The sequence below is a fragment of the Piliocolobus tephrosceles genome, chromosome 9 (assembly GCF_002776525.5).
Source record: "Piliocolobus tephrosceles isolate RC106 chromosome 9, ASM277652v3, whole genome shotgun sequence".
NCBI classification, from domain to species: Eukaryota; Metazoa; Chordata; class Mammalia; order Primates; family Cercopithecidae; genus Piliocolobus; species Piliocolobus tephrosceles.
In genome coordinates this window covers 11,554,666-11,573,951 of record NC_045442.1, presented here as the reverse complement: position 1 = coordinate 11,573,951, position 19,286 = coordinate 11,554,666, and the positions used below count along the sequence as shown (strand labels likewise).

At 50.2% G+C, this 19,286-nt stretch overlaps 1 protein-coding gene across 5 annotated transcripts in view; it reads left to right on the top strand.

Annotated features, from left to right (window-relative positions):
* Positions 1-19,286, top strand: part of TACC2 (transforming acidic coiled-coil containing protein 2) — a 234,980-nt gene that overhangs the window by 133,217 nt on the left and 82,477 nt on the right. For 2 of the 5 annotated variants that reach the window (XM_023224382.2, XM_023224381.2), the window contains exon 1: positions 13,163-13,519. The exons of 2 other annotated variants lie outside the window; for them this stretch is intronic. In XM_023224382.2, coding sequence (XP_023080150.1) covers positions 13,452-13,519 — 68 coding nt within the window. In that variant the 5' untranslated portion in view covers positions 13,163-13,451. Of the gene's footprint in view, positions 1-12,958; positions 13,520-19,286 lie in introns of those variants that run through there. One more of the 5 variants, XM_023224383.2, reaches the window with a different exon arrangement.

Here is a 19,286-nt window from a genome sequence, read left to right as displayed (position 1 = left end):
GCTGGACACGCTCAGCACAGCACTGCTGGGTGGAAGTTTCCAAGGCAGTGTGGGGTCCCTTCTTGCCCTGAATAGGGGCAGCTGAGGCCAGGAGCCCACCCTCCTTCCCCAGCACGGCTGCCCAGGGATGGCCCTCGGCTGCCACTTGATGGTTTAGGTGCTTGCACTCCAGGAGGCTGCGTTCCTTCCAAGCCAAATGCGTACTCTCGAGCCCTCAGACCCAGTGGAGGTGCAGAAAGAGGGGTGACCAGGAGACGGCCGGTCACAGAGTGCCCCAAAGGAGGTAGAGAAATAGACCCCCAAACCAAGGGAGGCAGGGCCCAGGGAGGTGGGGTGGGATGGGATATGGTACGATCGTGTGTGGCTCGGGACCCCACCTTGCCAGAGTGCCGCCCCGTGTTGATGAGTCAGTTTCTTTAATACTTGGCTGGCAGGAGAAGGACCTGCTGAGCCCTGGAGTCTAGGTGGAGTCATGCAGTATTCCTCAGTCCTCTCTTCTGCTTTGTTTGCGTTTTTTTGATCCTGCCAGCCAGCCTCTCAGTAGATACATCCCCGTTGATTCTGTGCCACCGACTATTCAGAATGTGGTGCAGGGGAAGGAGCATAAAGTTGGAAAGACATGCCTATTTACCAGCTGTGTGATGTGGCGTAAGTTACTTGACTACTCTGAGCCTTGGTTTACCCATCTTTAAGATGGGGCTAGTGGTACCCACCTCTTGGGGGTTGTTGTGAGTAGTAAATATACATGAAGAATGTAGCTCCGTGTTTGACAAGTAGGAGGCATTGAATCCACATTCCCCCTGCTCCAACTCCCAGCAGTGATGGGGAAGAGGGAGCAGACAGGGACAGCTGTTCTGGAAACAGAAAAATACAACATGACAAACTTAACATAATACAACATGATAAACTCTCCAATAGAGCTGAGAACAAAAGACCTCAAGAGAAGGGAGCACCTGACTCTGCCTGGAGAAGTTGGGAAGGCTTCCCAGAGGAGGCAGCATCACCACTGAGTTTTGCAACATGACTAGGTGTTTGCTGAGAGTAAAGAAGGGCAAAAGTGCTTCAGGGAAGAGGAACCAAATGTGCCAAAGCTTGGGGTGTGGCGAGGCCCGGCAGATTCAGGCAACAGGTCAGGGAGGAAGTGAAGGGACTGGAGGGAGGTACAGCAATGTTGGACAGAGCAGCAGGGTGAGCGGCCAAGGTGGCCATAGTCCTCAGATTTAGAGGGGCTGGACTCTGCAGCTGGACTGGGGAGTTTGCTGGTGCCCAAGAAGTGCAAAGAAACATGTCTTCTCTTTTCAAGCAGGGGAGAGTCAGGATGGAATTTAGTTTGGGGAAATACCTCTGGTGGTGAGGAGGAGGGTGGGTGCAGGAGAGGTCAGAGGGCCTTGTGGAAATTGTTACTGTGGTCCAGGTGGGAGACAGTGGTGGCCTGAACTAAAGCAGTGGCTGTGGGGATGGAGGGGACCTGGGTCTGGCTTTGTGCCTTGCATTCATCCATTCACCAACATTGATTGAGCATTTGCTCTGTGCAAGGTTGAAGGCAGGTGCTGGGGATACAGTGGTGACCCTGCAACGTGGGCCACAGTCTGTCTGAGGGTGACACTGCAGAGATGACTACTCCCAGGCTGCGCTGTGGCTGGGCAGGGGCTCGGTGGGACAAGTTGCCCAGGGCCTCGGGCTTGGCACCAGCATTTCCTCCCCTTACTGCCCAAGGCTGGGGCCCAGGGCGAGGGGTCTAATTCCCCATGTGGTTCCACCAAACATGGAGACTTTGGAATATTCTCCTGGGCTAAGAGGCAAAGGATGGTGGCTCTTTGGGGATGATTTGCCCACCTTGTGCCCCACCTTGGTGTCCCTGCTCCCGTCTCTGTCTAAATACCATCTCACTGAGCATCATTTCCTGGCTTTGCAGAAAGCATTACAGGGTCCTGCCTGCCTTTCTTGGGTTTAGATAATGGGGCTGAAAGCCGATGAACAAAATCAGAATGATTTCTTAAAGAGGAATGGAAGATCAAACAACAACAACAAAAAGAAATAAGCAAACAAAAATGAAAGGGGAGGTCTTCCAGGTTGGAGGACCTGCAGCCTGGCCAGAGTGGCTTTGCTGAAACCACAGGGAGAAGCTTAACATTGTGGCCAGTAGCACACGTCCTAACCCCATGTGTGTCCATGATTGACATGGAACGTCCCTTACGTGGTGGGCTGCAGTGATACTCTGTTCCATTCCATTCCATTCCATAAACGCGTGTTGACACGGCCGACTTGATGATATGATTCCCTGGTGCATTGTCCCTGCTTCATTTCCAAGAGGAGGCAGCTTGTCCCGAGGTTGGCACGTGGTACCTGCAGTGCCTCTGCCAACACAGCCTGAGACATCTGTCCAGACTGACGTAGTTGGGGAAGTGGGCTGAGCCATCCTGCATCCTCACTCTCTGTGGCCAGAACGCTGACTGTTGCAGCGCTGTTTGGCAGGACTCAGGGTGGGAGCTGGGACCTTGTGGAGAAAGGATAGAGAGCAACATAATAGGCTCTGGCTGGGATTGGGTTTCAGGTTCTCCCTGGAGCATCACAGAGTGGCTGTAGTTTTCTTACTTCCTTTTTGTGATGACATCTGGCCTTTATTGAGTACTTTCTATGTACCAGGCACCGAGAGCAATGCTTTTGATACGTATTTCTTTCTTTCTTTCTTTTTTTATTTTTGAGATGGAGTCTCACTTGCTCTGTCTCCCAGGCTGGAGTGCAGTGGTGTGATCTCTGCTCACTGCAGCCTCTCCCTTCCGGGTTCAGGCGCTTCTTCTGCCTCAGCATCTTGAGTAGGTGGGATTACAGGTGTAGGTCACCATGCCTGGCTCAGTTTTGTATTTTTAGTAAAGACAGAGTTTCACCATGTTGGCCTAGCTGGTCTCAAACCCCTGACATCAGGTGGTCCTCCCACCTCCCAAAGTGCTGGGATTACAGGCATGAGCCATAGTGCCTGGCCCGATACATATTTCATCTCATTTAATGTGCATAACAGCCCTGTCAGGGAGATATTCTTACTGTGCCCGTTTTATAGATGAGAGAGCTGAAGCCCAGCAAAGTCAGACACTGGCCGAGGTCCCAAGCTATGAGGCCAAAGCTGTGGCAGGAACCATTTGGGTTGGGTCCTCTCATATCTGTGGACTCCTCCAGGGAGCTTTCCAGCCTCTAACTCCTCTGCCTGATTGAAGACCTCGGGCTTGGGGTCTCAGAGATGCTGTGAGAGTCAGTGAAGCAGGGACACCAGGTCTTCCTTGGGCCAACGTGATTTCTTATTTTTCCACAAAACAGCCACAGCGGCAGCCACAGCTAAACATGTATTGAGCACTTGTTGTATGCCTGGCACTGCAGTACCTCAGGCTTTGTCACATATTATCTCATTTAAACCTTGCAACCTCCATGTCATGGAAGAGGAACTGTTATTATTTTCATTGCACAGATGAGAAAACGGAAGCACAGAGGCCTAATAACTTCTCAGGGTCAGCTTAAGGATGCCAGTGAGTGAAAAATGTCCCTTGCTTTCTATTCATCTTTTTGACTTAAGTGTCTGAGGAAGAGAGTTTAATTCAAACCTTATTGCTGAGCACCCAACCTGTCTTCCTCCCCCCCGGCCCCCCAATCACAAAAACAAACAAGATCTGCCGCTAGGGAGATTGTTGAGGTCAGGGAGACGGGGGAACTGGCTCTGGGCTCTGCATGTGGTACCTGGGGTCCCTTTGCAGCCCTGGAAGGGCTCATCCTTGGGAGGACCTCCTTGAGTTGCCTTCAGCCCTGGCCTCAGCTGGAAACAGTTTGGATGTTTGCCTTTCTCCTCTGTGTCTGCAAGTACAGTTCTGTCTACCCATTTCTCTATTCATACCCCCATAGTTATTGAGGGCTTCCAAGGGCCTGATGCCGGGCCAGGCTCCCTCTTGGAGCCAAACTTGCGGCTGCTAGGACAAAGGAGCCGTCACATACTGGGGCACGGGTGTGTGTATAAAGTGGGTTTAAGATCATAGGCACAGGTAGGTTCCAAGGCAGGCAATCACTGCACAGGGGAAATGCTTATGCGAAGTAGCAACCCTTCATGTCTTCCTGGTGTAATAGTTTAAAGAGATGCAGAAAAATATGTAAATATGCCATGCATTTATTTTTTGCCAAACTGATGCCTAATAGCCTCTGCAAGCTGTTAGGAAACCTTGTCATACCTGTGTCCTGCTCTCCATCACAATTCCTCAGCTCAGCAAAGATCAAGCAGGAATTTGGTCAGTCTATTGTCACAGGAGGATTTTCTTCCCATGTACACATCAACTGCTAAAGATCTGAGAATTTAGGAAAAACAATCTCTTATCTTCAGACACAATTATATATTAATTGCAGCTGGCCACAGTTAGGCAGGATGTAGAGGGAATTAGACCAACAGGGCCTCTCAGATGGTTATGGAAAAAGGGAAATATTTTTAGGGCTTGCTAACACACATGCAGGCGCACACACACCCACCCACGCGGACACGCTCATTCACTTACTCTGCCCACGGACTTTATGCTATCAATAGATGCTCATGGATGCTATTTCTGTCCTGGCTTTCTGGATTTCTGTTCCTTCATGGAGCCTTGAGTCAGCAGTTCTGATCCTCAGCGCCTGGTTTTTGCTGCCTGGCTCACAAGTAGGGCAGCCCTGTGCCAGGTTCTGTCTCGATTGCTGCTGGCAGGCGTGGGAAGAAATTTACCCCAGATGCTGCAAATTCACCCCAGGGCAGTCACAGGTAGCCACTGTCTCTGCTCAAAATGAGGGAAGAACGGAGAGGCGTGGAGGTTCTGCGTTTGCTTTCTGTACTTTCATCTTGGAAGCATCTCCACCACTGGGCCACTGAGGGGAGCCCCTCCCACCACAGAGGCACAGATCCGCCCTTCCCAACCTGCTTCTCCAGTCTGGACTCAGAAACCAGCTTTGCTGTTGATTTTGGCAGCTGGGAGACCCTATCTCTGTTTACACCCAAATGTTTTCCTTAAAAGGTCTTTCATTCCTAGTACAAAGTAGCCTCTAAAACCAGTGACTTTCAACTGTAGAGGAACTCAGTGGATTAACACATCAACATTCAAACCAAATGCAATATTAAGCCTCTTTAAACAAGAACCAAAATATTTTTGTGGTGCTTACTGAATTTTCTGTTCTTCCTGGAAATAGTTTCCCGAGAAGAAAGATGTATAACACTGGTTATGTTTTTGATCCTAGACAGATGCCGTCACCTGGCTTAGGTGAGAGCGTTGGCTCTATCTTCTCAGGTTTAGAATGGAACTGGGCTTTATTTCGAAGTAGCAGCCTGAACTTTAGAGGCTGAGATTTCATTTGGCCACGTGTCTGCTGTGGGCCACCCTCTTGAATTTCGCCTGGGATCTTAAACCCAGTTTATAAAGGTAGTTACAGGAAGGACATCTGGGTTTTCTGAAGGAAACTGTTCACTGAGAAAGGCCACTTAAAATGAGTCCACTTAATAAATCAAAAGTTTTATAGGGAAAAACTTTTTTTTTGTTTTGTTTTTGAGACGGAGTCTCAGTCTGTCGCCCAGGCTGGAGTACGTGGTGCAGTCTCGGCTCACTGCAAGCTCCGCCTCCCAGGTTCACGCCATTCTCCTGCCTCAGCCTCCCGAGTAGCCGGGACTACAGACGCCCGCCACCACGCCCGACTAATTTTTTGTATTTTTAGTAGAGACAGGGTTTCACCATGTTAGCCAGGATGGTCTTGATCTCCTGACCTCGTGATCCACCCACCTTGGCCTCCCAAAGTGCTGGGATCACAGGCGTGAGCCACCGTGCCCGTCCAGTAGTGCGAAAAACGTTTTTAAGACTTCACTCTGAAAAGAAATGAAAAATTATGAAAATGATTGTATTTTATATTTAGCAAAATGTAGATTTTAGTGGTAACCACATGTTAATGCTTAGAATGAACAAAGGATTTGGGCAGATGTTTATTTATTTATTTATTTATTGCCAGATTTTCAATGCATATTCTTCACTTCACACCTGACTTCAGCTTAAGCAACAGGGTCACTCTTTCATAAACAGTTCTGAGGGCTTCTCTTGGTTCTTTCATCTTCACGTTCTCTCTTTGAAGCCACCTCTGTCCTCATCCTGGCTGAGTTTCTCTTCTTCAGTTGCTCACAGGTCTGACTGTGCCAGCTGCCCTTTCTTAGAGCTTTGGGGTAGGTTTTGAGCAATTCTCTGGTGTCACTTTAATTGACTCCATGACATCCTCCTCCTTCTTCCAGGTTTGCAGTTTTGCTTTCTGGTTGTTGGCACTGTATATTTGCTCCTTCAATCAGCAAGAGACTGCCAAAGACTAGACTTGTGAGGACATGACTGGGTGCAGTGTCTCACGTCTGTAGTCCCAGCACTTTGGGAGGAGAAGGTGGGTGGATCACTTAGCCCAGGAGTTTGAGACCAGCTTGGGCAACATAGTGAGACCACATCTCTACAAAAATTACAAAAAATTAGCCAGGCATGGTGGCACATGCCTGTGGTCCCAGCTACTCAGGAGACTAAGGCGGGAGGATCGCTTGAGCCCAGGAGGTCGAGGCTGCAGTGAGCTGAGATTGCGCCATCGCACTCCAGCCTGGGTGACAGAGTGAGACCCTGTCTCGAATAAAATACAGTAAAATAGACTTGTGAAGACAGGAGGAGCATGTGAGGGAGGATCAAGTCTATAAATGGTTACTTTGTTGATGACGTTGTCCTAACGCTGCCCTTTGTGTTCTCTTATGTAACCTCGTTAGCATGGAAACTTGAGTGGTGGGGACCCTTAGCGTAGGATGGGGGGACTAGAAACGCATCCTGGGAACTTTGTAGTTTTTGGATTTTGTTGATTGCCAGGAGAGCTGAGGAGCCCCTGCCGTGCTTGCTGACATAGCTATATGGAAGAATATTGTATTGGTGGGAGGATATTGTTGAAGGCATCAGCCACCATATACGTACAGTCACCTGGTGAAGGGCTTATGGGAGAATGCATGTTCAGAAAGTCACAACAGAAGCTGCTCATCCGTGGGATGGTCTTTTTTTTTTTTTTTTTTTGCTTTTTTTAACCTGTCAGATTTTGTGAATCATGTGACTGGTCATAGTTGTTGCCCTTTTTGCTTTGGCTGTTGGGAAACTTAGAGCCAGACTCGTACCCCACTCCTGCAAGAGCTTACGTCAGTACTTCCAGGCTCACCCCACTCCCTCTGGCTTTTACCCACCTTTTCTTCCTATATTTTCTTTGTTCTCTTGAATTGTGAGCTTAAATCCTTTTTGACATTAGGTAGGGTATATTCTCTCAAAAGCTACCTCACGAGTGTCTCCTACGATTTCCATCTCAAAAGAATGGAAATATCAAGCCAGCAATGATGTGTTTAAGAAAAAGAGGGCTGAATTAATTTGGTAAAGAAAGGAAGATTTTGAGAACCTTATTCAGTCTTTTTGAACATGGTATTTGTGTTACTGATTTTTTTTTTTTTTTCATATGTGATGAGAATTCTTAATGCTAACAACTTTTGTATAGCCCTGAGATTTTGGGGACTGGCCTCCCTCCCTCCTTCCCTCTTTTCTTACTTCCTTCCTATAGATATCACAGATTACAAATATATTCTGAATTCTTAATTTAAAAATAAAAGTGAATCTCAACTGGCTGCGAGATTACAGGTGGCTCACACTGGCAATCCCAGCACTTTGGGGGGCCGAGGCGGGCGGATCACTTGAGGCCAGGAGTTCAAGACCAGCCTGGGCAACATGGCGAAACCCCATCTCTACTAAAAAATATAAAAATTAGCCGGGTGTGGTGGCATGCACCTGTGGTCCCAGTTACTCTGAAGGCTGAGGCAGGAGAATTTTTTGAACCTAGAAGGCCGAGGTTGCAGTGAGCTGAGATTGTGCCACTGTACTCCAGCCTGAGCAACGGAGCAAGACTCTGTCTCAAGAAAAACCGAAAAAACAAAAGTGAGTCTCATTTCTCTTTACTGTCTTCTTTTCTAGCACATTTGGGTTACCTCCCTGGGTCTAATAGTACAATTCCCAGTCCTCTGCCTCTGTCATAACTGAATTGAAAGAGTTTTTCCCCTGAAGACTCGCCTGGAGAGCTGTCCTTGCTGGTGAAGAACTCTGAAAGGTCCCAGGTGTAAATATGGTGAAGGTAGTAGAAAGAGGTGCCGTAAATAGATCAGCCCTTTGCAAGGAGAGAACAAGAGAACCTTCTGGAAAAGATGGGGCTTCACTGAAGCTTGTGCTTAAGCCCAAGAAACCACTCAGACTCCCAAAGGTGAGCATGTGAGATTTCGTGCTGGCCTGTAAGAGGTTAACAGAATATCTGTACCGCTGCAAATAAACGAACGCAACCATCTTCTGCCTTTTCTCTATTCATCATAAGACAGAGTTTTGCCAGGACCTTCTCCCCGTCCTCTGAGGTCTCGGGCAGCATGTGTTTATGGGCTCTGGCTGTGTTTGGGGCACCCTGCATGGCTGGAGAGCAGAGACACAAGACACAGACACACCTGAGACTCTAACAAGGCAAGAAAGCACCAAGGCATCAATGTGCAGGCAGCTGAGGGAATGGGAAGAAAAGTCTGGGGGCTGGCAGGGAGCAGACCCCTCCGGGGAGTTGGGAGAGCCGGGCTGTGATTTTCTGGAGGAACTGAGAGAGATGGAGAAGTTGAGGAGGGGGCAGCTCCTCAGCAGTGAGGCCCCAGTGAGGACCTGGCCATGCTCCAATGCCGAATCAAAGCCAGGAGGTTGAATGGGGACTTTTTTTGCAAAGGCAGTGGACAAGCTTTGGAACAAGACTGAGTGATGTGGAAGTGTGTCCCCAAAGCCCAGGAAAGAGCGTCCATCCCGGGACCGTGACACCCGGGTAGAGAAAGCCCGGCACCGCGCCATTCTTGCCTGAGCCCAGGCTCTGTCCCTGCTCACAGGTACCCTGCTCATGTTGATGTGTGGGTGCTGCATTCAGGCCACACAGCTTCCCAGCTCTTTGAATGTTCGGCAAGGCAGTGAGCGTGCCTAGCTCAGTGCAGGGCTCAGGCGTTCAGGCACTGCTGGGTGCAGAGTTGTGTGACGTGGGGCTGGATGCGCGGGGCCTCAGGTGGAGTAACAAGATAACACTCTCAGAGACAGCCTAGAGCTGGTCTCAAGCTTGGTTCCCTGAAGAGAAGTCGCTGGAGTTTTGTCCAGCCTCCCTCCACTCCCCACCATGGTGTAGTGGGTGGTGGTGAAGACCCAGGGCTTGGAGGAGCCCTGTTCTCCATCTGTGTTTACATTCTTAGCTCCTCCAGATGGGTTTCTCTGTGATTTGACCTACTTTCCTGAGTGTGTGTGCTCGGGCTAATTAGCAGCTCGGGGTCCATTGGTAGTGTTTGGAGAGTCTCGCTGCTATGGCAACTGGAGACTCCCTGAGGCCAGAGGCAAAGGTGGAGCCCCTCACGTTTGTTTTTCTTGGGGTATCAGAGGGGTCTCAAAACTACTCGCAGTTTCTGACCATGGCTCAGTCCCTTGAACCTCTGTGGGACTGAAGAGGCTGCATTACATGGTTTATCTTTTGGCTACAGGGATTTGTCAGGTTTGCTGCTGTTTCTGGTAGGTGTCACTAAGTAATGTGAGAATAAGCTGGTTTCCACTTATAGGCCAAGCGCACAATAGGTGCATTAATATATGTTGAACTGCTTTTTAGAAATGATGGATGCATTCCTTGATTTATTCAGGTTTCTAGGGTGTCTTTGGGGACATCAGTAGGAAGGTTTGCAGTGGAGCCTGTCTTCGGGGGCCTAGAATATGTGGACTGTGGTCTAAAGGCCCCCAGGGGCTGTTTGAGTTCAGGATCTCATTAGGGCCATGCTTAGGAGTGGTGGGGTTCCCTGGATGGCTTCAATAGAACACATTGATTTCTTCCAGTTCTGTAGGCTGGATGTCTGAGATCAGGGTACCAGCATGGTTGGGGTCCTGATGAAGGCTCTCTTCCTGGCTTGCAGATGGCCATCTTCTTGCCTCACACAGCAGAGAAGGAGGGTTGGGAGGGGGGGTCTTGTGTCTCTTTCTCTTTTTATACAGGTATAATCTCATCTTGAGGGCACCCTTATGACATAATCTAATTCTAATTACCTCCCAAAAGCCTCACCTCCAAATACCATCCCCCTTGGGATTAGGGCTCGACACATGAATCTGGGAGGGAGGCACAAGCATTCGGTCCATGGCACAGCCCTTTCCCTCTCTGCTCATTCTCCCTCATTTTCTTCAGCTTTACATTTTCTGTAGGCCGAGTTACTAGATCACCAGCTTTGTTTTAAATTGTTTGTAAAGTCAGCATCAAAACGTCTTCAATGAGGGTCTGAGAGACTCTTCCATAAATAATTTACACAAACTAATCACACATGGGTTTTAGTTGCATCGACTGTAATGGTGCCCATATTCTATTTGTTTCTCTCCTGGTTTTTGTTTTTTTTGAGACGGGGGCTTGCTGTGTCACCCAGGCTGGAGTGCAGTGGCACGATCATTGCTGAGTGTGTGTGCTCGGGCTGATTACCAGCTCGGGGTCCATTGGTAGCCTCGACTTACTGGGCTCAAGTACATCAGTCTCCTGAGTAGCTGGGACCACAGTTACACACCACCACACCCAGCTAATTTTGTTTATTTTTTGTAGAGACAGGGTCTCACTATGTTGCCCAGGCTGGTCTTGAACTCCTGGGCTCATGCAATCCTCCCACCTCGGCCTCCCCAAGTGCTGGGATTACAAACGTGAGCCACGGTGCCCAGCCCCCCTCCTGGTTCTCGATTGTGTTTCTGACAACAGTGAGATGCTGTTGTCCCGCTAAGTAATGTACCCTGTCACTATGTCATAGCTTTTCAGTTGTTGGGATTCTACATAAAAGCACTTCACTTTAATGCTGCCTTAATTTCCTTTATGGTACTATACTTGGGGGAAATTTTTTTCTTATAAAGAAGAATCTTGGTCCTGGGCATTCATAGATGGTATTTAATTTACTTTTTCCAATGTCCTTGCAAAATAGATGCTTTTCCTCTTTTGTCAGCCGAGGAAATAAAGTTCAGTATGGTTAAGTTGGCTCAGGCCACACAGCTAACGAGGGAGAAGTCAGGATTTGAACTCCGGTCTCATTTCAAACCCTATCTTGTTATTGCAGCAGAACCTCTACCTACTAAGGGTAAGGACATTTAGATGGCTTTGTGCTTTTGGACATCATCTGAAAAATGTTTTTAAAAGTTGCCAGATGAGTTCTAATTGTGGTTCCTCATTTTTTCCTCATGTATTTTCTGAATACCAGGCTTGGCTGAAGGCCAGTCCCTAGGTGCCCAGGGAAAGGGCCACTTTCCTCAGAACAGTACCAGCCCAGGTTAGAGCTTACCAATGTTTCAGCTCCGCATGGTAAGCTTCTTTGGGCCCTCACCTGCATGTGGAGCCCAAGAGGTCTGTTTTCTGACAGCAAAACAACCCCCAGGGTGCTGAGAATGATGACAGGATGAACAGGTTGCAGGATCCTTGCCACCAAGTGACACCCTATGCTGACAATGAGTGACGGCTTCCCCGGGAGGTGCTTTCCAGAGCACGCCTCATCACGCCACCCCTGACAGCTACCTTCCCTGCAAGATTGACATAATCATTAGCTATTTTCATATAAATGCGAAAGTAAACCTTCTCAGTGTTTCCTGGAAATTTCATGTTGTTACATCCCACAGAATGATGTTGATCCTCTGGCATTCTGTTTGACGCTGATACTGAATAGGAGCAGTGGAAAGTCAGTCCCTGTGAAGCTCTGGAACTACCGTGACCTCGAGTGTCGGTATCAAAAGAGCCCATCCAAACGTCCTTGGCCACGTCGCTAGAAAACAGTGTATTGGAGGCAATTTTAAAATGCTTTGAACAATTTTGTTTTTATTTTCTTTTGCTTTTGGCCACAGTTGAGATACATTTTAGGCTCACCGCCCTGTGGGTGAAGAAAAGCTGGGAAAATGTGGAAGAGTCTTCCACTTACCCATCAGAGGTTCCATTTGAATTCAGTTGTGAGTCTGGGCTGGGAGCGCAGGAAGCGGTTGTGTTGAATGTACAGCACGAGGGGGACGGTGGGGTTCCCAGGTGTGCCCCAAACCTCCTGTACCTATACAGAGATGATGAACTCTTTCTCCAGCAGCCTTCAGTGAGGCGGCTCAGGAGCTCAAGCCTTGAGGGTTTCCCAGCCAGCCACAGGCCAGGGACGGGGATTTGGGGATTTGGCTGCTGGTGGGTGACATGCTGCCAGCCACAGAATGGCGCTGGGCGCTGGGAGCTTGGTGACGGGGTGTCACGGACATTCCTCCAGGCCCAGCCCCTGTTCAGAATCACAGAGCTGAGCCGATGCATGTCACGGAAAACTGCCTTTGCCCTGTACACGCATGCTGCATTAGGGGCCTGCCTTGGGCAGCTCAGCTGGCCAGGCGTCTGCTTGTTTAGGGTGAGCCTTTGCACAGGGCTTGGCTTTGTGGAGCTCATTTGGTGGCCAAAGATGGTGTTGCAGCCCCAGCCCGCTCGCAGGCCCAATACCTTTTGCTCCCTAGCTTGCCCCAAGCCCTGCAGACTATGCGGTGCAAAGGTCCCTGGAGGCCAGGCCCGGGCTGGCTGTGAGGGGAGAGCCAGGCCCTGCAGCTCTCCCTGGTACAGACCTCAGCTGCCTCCAGGGCCCAGGGCCTGAAGGAGGCAGAAGCCGGCGGTGGAAAAGGGCGCACGTCTCTCCCAGCGTCGTTCCCGCGGCCCGCTGCACCCTGTTTACCTGTTCCTCCAACCGTTCCCCTGGTCCTGGGCCGGGACAGACCATTTCCTCCTTCCTGGAGGGATGAGCCAGCAGGGCTGAGCCCCCCACTCTCGGTGGTCAGCCCACCCGACCACCACGCCCCTCCTTTCTGGGGCCCCAGCTCCCGGGCCGCGGCTCGTTTGCATTTCAAAGCTGCACAATGCGGGCGGTCCCGGCGAGGCGGGAGGGGCTGGGGCAGAGGGAGGGTCTTCGCCTCCCCACCCCCAGCCCCGTTTCCGGAGCCCGCGATGGAGCTTTGTGAAGATGCGGGCGTTGGGGCTGCTCGGTGATGATGACATCATCGTGTCACACACAGGAGCTGGCTGCCGGGGGGTTTAAGAGAAGAGCCTTTCGGACCACACCGGCGCTCACGCTCACACCCGCACGCCCCGGGCAGAGCCGCGCACGCCGGCCACACTCGGGCGCGCGCCGGCCACACTCGCGCGCACACATCCGCGGCGCTCGCCCCCCGGGCCCCGGCTCGGGCCGCGAGTCGCAGCTCCCTGCCGCCGCCGCCACGGATGCCCGCAGCTGCTCCCCTCTGCAGTGCAGCAACCCCGGCCGCCGGCCGGCCCGCCTTGGCTCCCGGCTGCAGGAATAGCGCCAGGACGCTGGCCCCACTCGCAGCTAGCTTGCACGCCAGGGCACAGCGAGGATGGGAGGGTCGCAGTCCCTGCAGCCAGCCCCAGCCAGCGACCTGAACCTGGAGGCTTCCGAGGCAATGTAAGTGCTCCGCCCGGGCCGCCCCGAGCCTCCCGGGGAGGAGGAGAGGATGCCCGGGCTTTGTTAGTGTCGTCTTTCCTAATGCCTGTGCAGTCTGGAGCCCAGGCTGGCCTAGGGTTCTCCGCAGCCTTGCAAGGCTTTACCTGGTGACTGCTCTGGGAGGAGCATCTGGTAGCCCCCAAGTTACCGCTGTGGGCAGAAACGATTCCCAGGAATTCGGTTTTGGTCGCTCAGCAGTGGGTGCATGGTCGGGGGCTTCTCCTGCCGTCAGCATCTTTCCTCTGCACCCCTGGCACAGTGGTATTGCCTGCAAGGGAACAGCCAGGCATCAGCGACTGCCTCCTCCTAGGAAGAACCCATGAGCGTGGCAGCTCCGGGGAGACAGCCCAGTTTCCGGGCAGCTACGCGTGTGGCTGGGCAGATAGCGTGGTGTGCTCTGGTGGACGTTCCGTCCAGTTAGCCCAAGCATCATCCACATACTCACTCTGGTGAACACTCGAGGACAAGGCCGCTTGCTATTATTAGTAAAGGGCCGAACCGTCCTGTCATTGGTGGAGGCAGTGCTTGGCTGTGCATCGATCCAGGAATCCGATCTTTTCTCTCAACCACAGAGCTAACGTGCTCAGAAGTGGCCTCTATCCTGGCTGAGTGTTTATTAGAATTCACGTTTCTGTTATGGTCGTCTCCATTACCTACCCAGGCATGTTTGGACGATGGGGCTTATTGAATGGGTCTGCCTGCCGGGTCGCATTTCAGCAACTCAGGCTTGTATCCAAAGTGGACCTCCCAGCCTCACCTGCCCGCCCCCCGCCTCTCCCCACCTTTTCCAGAGAGAAGACTGTTTCAGAGAAGAGTATTTTCTGGGGACTTGGGGTGGGGTAGTAAAGTGGTGGGTTCTTAAGAGTCATGGATGTGTAGATGAAAAGATGCTGGGGATTGGTCTGTGTGTTGTAGGAGGGATGGGGCCCCGAGGTGGGGGACTTCCTCAGTGGTCCCCCGACCCCTGGACTTCAGTGAGGAGCTGGCTCCGCGTGGTGATGTAATGCTAGGTTGAGCCTTGTGGTTTTCTGGGCTCCAGCTCTTTAGCAGGGAATCATTCTTCGGAGCAGGTGTGCACCCATCATTTGTCTTCACCCCTGTAGCTTGAGAAAGCATCGTCTTACAGTGGAGGTACATCGTGTTTGAGAATTTTCTTTTTAAATGTCAGGATCCTTGTGCTGCGCCTGCCTTATTCCTCATGCACGTGTAGTATTGCTAGGTGCATGGAAATACAACTTGAGTCTAGGCAGAAAAGAACCATTTTAACCTATTTTTTGTAAGTCTCTATAGTGGAATTGAGTTAATCAGTGATAGGCACTGGCTAGCTCTCCCAGCTTAGACCTCTCACAGCTCAGACCTATCTAGTAAAGAACTTAGGAAACAGAAAGGACAAGGTGACTGTACATTTGGGAAAATGTGCTCCTCAGTCATTAGAAATTCAGCTCACCAGTCCCTAACATCCCCGCCCTCTTTCTCAGCTGAGTTAATACATGATCAGTATTCTGTCAGGTGAGGGCTGAGTTTAGAGAGCTTCTGTTAGGTAACTGTGCCTTTTTGGATAAGGTCCCTTAAGGTTCTGCCCACTGGAATAGTGGTGTTTAAATAAAATTTCAGGCTGAATGACCACATTGTGATGGAAGCTGCTTATCAAATATTTTGACGGTTGAGTTGGTCCATATGCACCCGCCTGAGGCTTCTCTCCCTAGAACTGCTGCCTCTGAAATGTCTATAAATATAGATCTTTAAGATAGTATATTCACTCATTCACAAAATCCCACCCTCCATCCCATAATATTTTTGTTCTAAAAAAATGGAGAGAGAGGAAGTGTTTGGGGCCAGTGCCATTGCTAGCATCTGTCCTCTTCAAAACCCGTCTCTGCTCTCTGAATAACTGGGGCTTATTTTTCTGCTACAGATGTGCTCTTTTCCAGTCTAGAGGTTTTAAAAATATATCCCATTCGGAGAGTGCCTCTTTTCTGCCCAGACGCAGGTCTTTCTTGATAGTATGTATTTCCGTGCAGCTAAAAATGCATGCATGTGAATAATACACAAGATAGCAACGGAGTGTGGGGTCCATGGCAGGAAAGAGGTTGCGTTGTAAGATGATGCCGTCAGGGCTGCAGGGATGGTGACAAACACAGGGTGAGCACCTGCCGTGGGGTCCAGCTCCTGACAACCAGAATCTGGAGTGAATGTTTCCCTTTTTCTCTGCTGGTTCCCTGTGAAAGACTGGCTTAAGGAGGGCCATGGCGAGTGAAATCAAATCAAAAGATAGAGGATTTGGAAGTGACTGAAGGATTTTTTTTTTTTTTTAAAGCTTTAAGATTTCTTTCCTTCCAATTGCAGGTGTGGGGTGCCTCTGGGCAGCTTTTGTAGCTCCAGCTGACAGCTTCATTCTATGCAGGAGTGCATTGGCGTAGGGAGGGAGCGAGTTTTGTACCTCTCCTTTTGAGAACTCAAGCATCAAGATTGGAGCAGCAAAAGTCCCATGGGACTGGGGATTGAAGCCTGAGGATGAAGGTGCAAGTGGTGACCAGTTCCTTGCTACTCCCAGGGTGGGCCACACACGACAGCATCAGCTTCCCGAAGGGGCTTGCTAGAAATGCAGAGCCTCAAACCTCACCCCAGACCAGCTGAATCAGAATCTCCATTTCATCCAGGGACTGGTAAAGATGCCCAGGTGATTTGTAGGCATCTCAAAATTTGAGAAGCCATGAGCTGGTTCAGTCTTCCCTCCATCCTGTCCATGAGAAACAGCTGGCCACTTCTCTGACTGCTCCTATCTGGCAAAGAAGTTCTTGTAGCAATAGTGGCCATTTGTTTCTAAATAGAACATGGGTAGCAAGGGGAGGGACAATTCTCCCACAGAAAACACTGATTTCTCAGTATGGATGGTAGGAGACACAGGAATGGACAGGAAGTACTTTGAGTTAATGTGGTCTGCAGCTATCGATCAGACCTGCTGTTCATCCTTTGCGTCTGTGGCAGCCCCATGTGGTGCGGCTTCTGCTAAGTGAGGCAGCATTAGGTGCTTTGTCCTTTGTGTAGTTGGAGACACCTGTTTTAGGGGTTCCCTCAGCGTCCACCAAATCCCCACTTCCTGGCCACTGAAAACCACCCAGGGGGCCATTATCATCAGAGAGCAAAAGTGGTGGTTCTGTTGGCAAAGTCGGCCTGTCCCGACTGTTGCCCTACTCTCAAAGTGAGCACGTCCCTCGGCTCTGAAAAACAAATCATAAATATGGAAACCCATACTTCTGTAGACCCGTGGATCGAAGTAGAGGGGCCAGGGTGGATGGGAGAGAAGCGATGGAGGAGGAAGCAACAGGCTGTGTGATGGATGCGATGGGGGAGGGAAGAGAAGAGACAGTGGCAAGTACAAAGTGGAAGTTTCATACCCTGGTAGCTAAGAGAAAGAAGTGGCATTGGCCAAGACAGACAAGAAAACTGGATTGGGAGCTACTTTGGGGAAGTTGATGAGTTGGCTGAGATTTCAGAAGTGGGTGGGATCAGATGTAGCTGGAGAGAGGCCAGGCAAAAGAAGGATCTCGGGTACCACCGCAGTAGGTGGAGAGATTGGAGCTCTCCACGCATCTATGGTTAGAAGTGGGGTTCTGGTCCCTTCCCTCATGTGGTTCCTGACCTTTTCTTTGGGAGCTGTAGAGAAAATCCGATGACTCTGATCCTGCCCCTCCTGTCTCGCAGGGTTTGTCAGAGGTGAGATGCCACATCTGTAAAGACTCCGAGAAAGACATAAGTGCCAGAAAACTGCAAAAGTGGAAATGCCCTGTGCCTGAAATTGCCAGCCTGTCAGTCACTCAGAAGGCCAGGAACAGCCACTAGGGCTCCAAGCAGGAATCTTTCTTCAGCTCTCATTAGATCTTTTTCTTTTTCTTTTTTTTTTTTTTTGAGACAGTGTCTCACTCTGTTGCCCAGGCTCATATGTAACAGTGTGATCGGCCGGGCGCGGTGGCTCAAGCCTGTAATCCCAGCACTTTGGGAGGCCGAGACGGGCGGATCACGAGGTCAGGAGATCGAGACCATCCTGGCTAACACGGTGAAACCCCGTCTCTACTAAAAATACAAAAAACTAGCCGGGCGAAGTGGCGGGCGCCTGTAGTCCCAGCTACTCGGGAGGCTGAGGCAGGAGAATGGCATAAACCCGGGAGGCGGAGCTTGCAGTGAGCTGAGATCCGGCCACTGCGCTCCAGCCTGGGCGACAGCGCAAGACTCCGTCTCAAAAAAAAAAAAAAACAGTGTGATCGCAGCCTCAACCTTCTGGACTTAAGGGATTTTCCCACCCCATCCTCTCAAGTAGCTGGGACTATAGGCACACATCACCATGCCCAGCTATTTTTTTTTTTTTTTTAATAATTTTTTTGTAGAGACGGGGCCTTGCTATGTGGCCCAGGCTGGTCTCGAACTCCTGGGCTCAAGTGAGCCATCCGCTTCAGCCTCCCAAGGTGTTGGGATCACAGGCATGAGCCAGCGCACCCAGCCATAGATCTTTTTCAAGGCTTTGTTTCTTGAGACAACCCTTAGCTAAATCCTTTAGCTTAGATGACAGCATTCCTAATGTGGGTTGCAGTCAGTTTCTGAGTTCCTGGAGGGAAATTTTACTTTCAGTATTACTGTTGGACACAATAGAGTTTTTTCTCCCCTAAAATAGAATAAGCTGCAAAATTATCTGTAGAGTGGGAGGGGGAGATTGAGTCCCAAAGGAAGCTTGGGTGCATTTTCCCCTGCCATTATTCCTAGATATCACCAGTGTGGCCCTGTGCCCATGTTCGTAAGGATCCTGGGCCTTCACTATCGTCTCTGTGGTACTTGCCTGGAGGCTTTCTCTTAGGTGGGCTGAAGGCAAATATATTCCGAGGTCCTCCAGGTAGCTACCAGTCATCCAAGGGGCCATGCCATGCTGGGGCCCTGGGACAGGGTGCCCTGTTGAGGATAGGGTGAACAGCTAGGACTTGGATACTGATTGAATGTGGCACTGCAGGTAAACATCAGATCAAGGTCAGTGGATTCTGGGTCACTTTTCTCCACCAACCCTTCCATTCCCATCCCTGTGTTTCTTTCTACTGTCTACAGCCTGTTTCTGTGGCTAGATTTTTGGTTGCCTAGGAAACAACTTTATTCTGAAACATGATTGGCTGTTCTTGCCAAATGGATTTACCCAAGCTAGGGCAGTGTTCTGGGGTAAGCAAGCGATGCTGAACAATTCTGTTTCTTCCCTTTAAGATTAATGGTGAGGACTTAGGCATTGTAAGCGATTGTTCTGTGAAAACCAATTGTTCATGGACTGATGCTTTTGTTTCAGGTTGGACAGCGGTTTAGGGGAGACTGGTTGGCTACAAAGAACTGACTGAGTCAGAACTGCTTACACATATCCATCCTGTGTTGGAAGCAGTAGCTCAGATGACATTTCTGTTTATATTTACAAATTCACTTTAGCAGTTGTGTCTGGAGTGCAGGTGTGTGCTATTTAAACGCCATTGCCAAATATGGAAACAGAGCTGATGCTGCAGTGTTGAAACCGGGAGTGAAAAGCCCGCCGAGCAGGCTCAGATTCAGCAGAAACTCTTGTGTGCTGTGTCTGTGTGCTAGGTTTTTTTCATTATAGAAATAACTATATCCCTTAATCCTGCAAGGTGGGTGACTTTTATAGATAAGGAAACTGAGTCCTCTGGATGGCTCAAATTAAGGGGTCAACAAACTTTCCATAAAA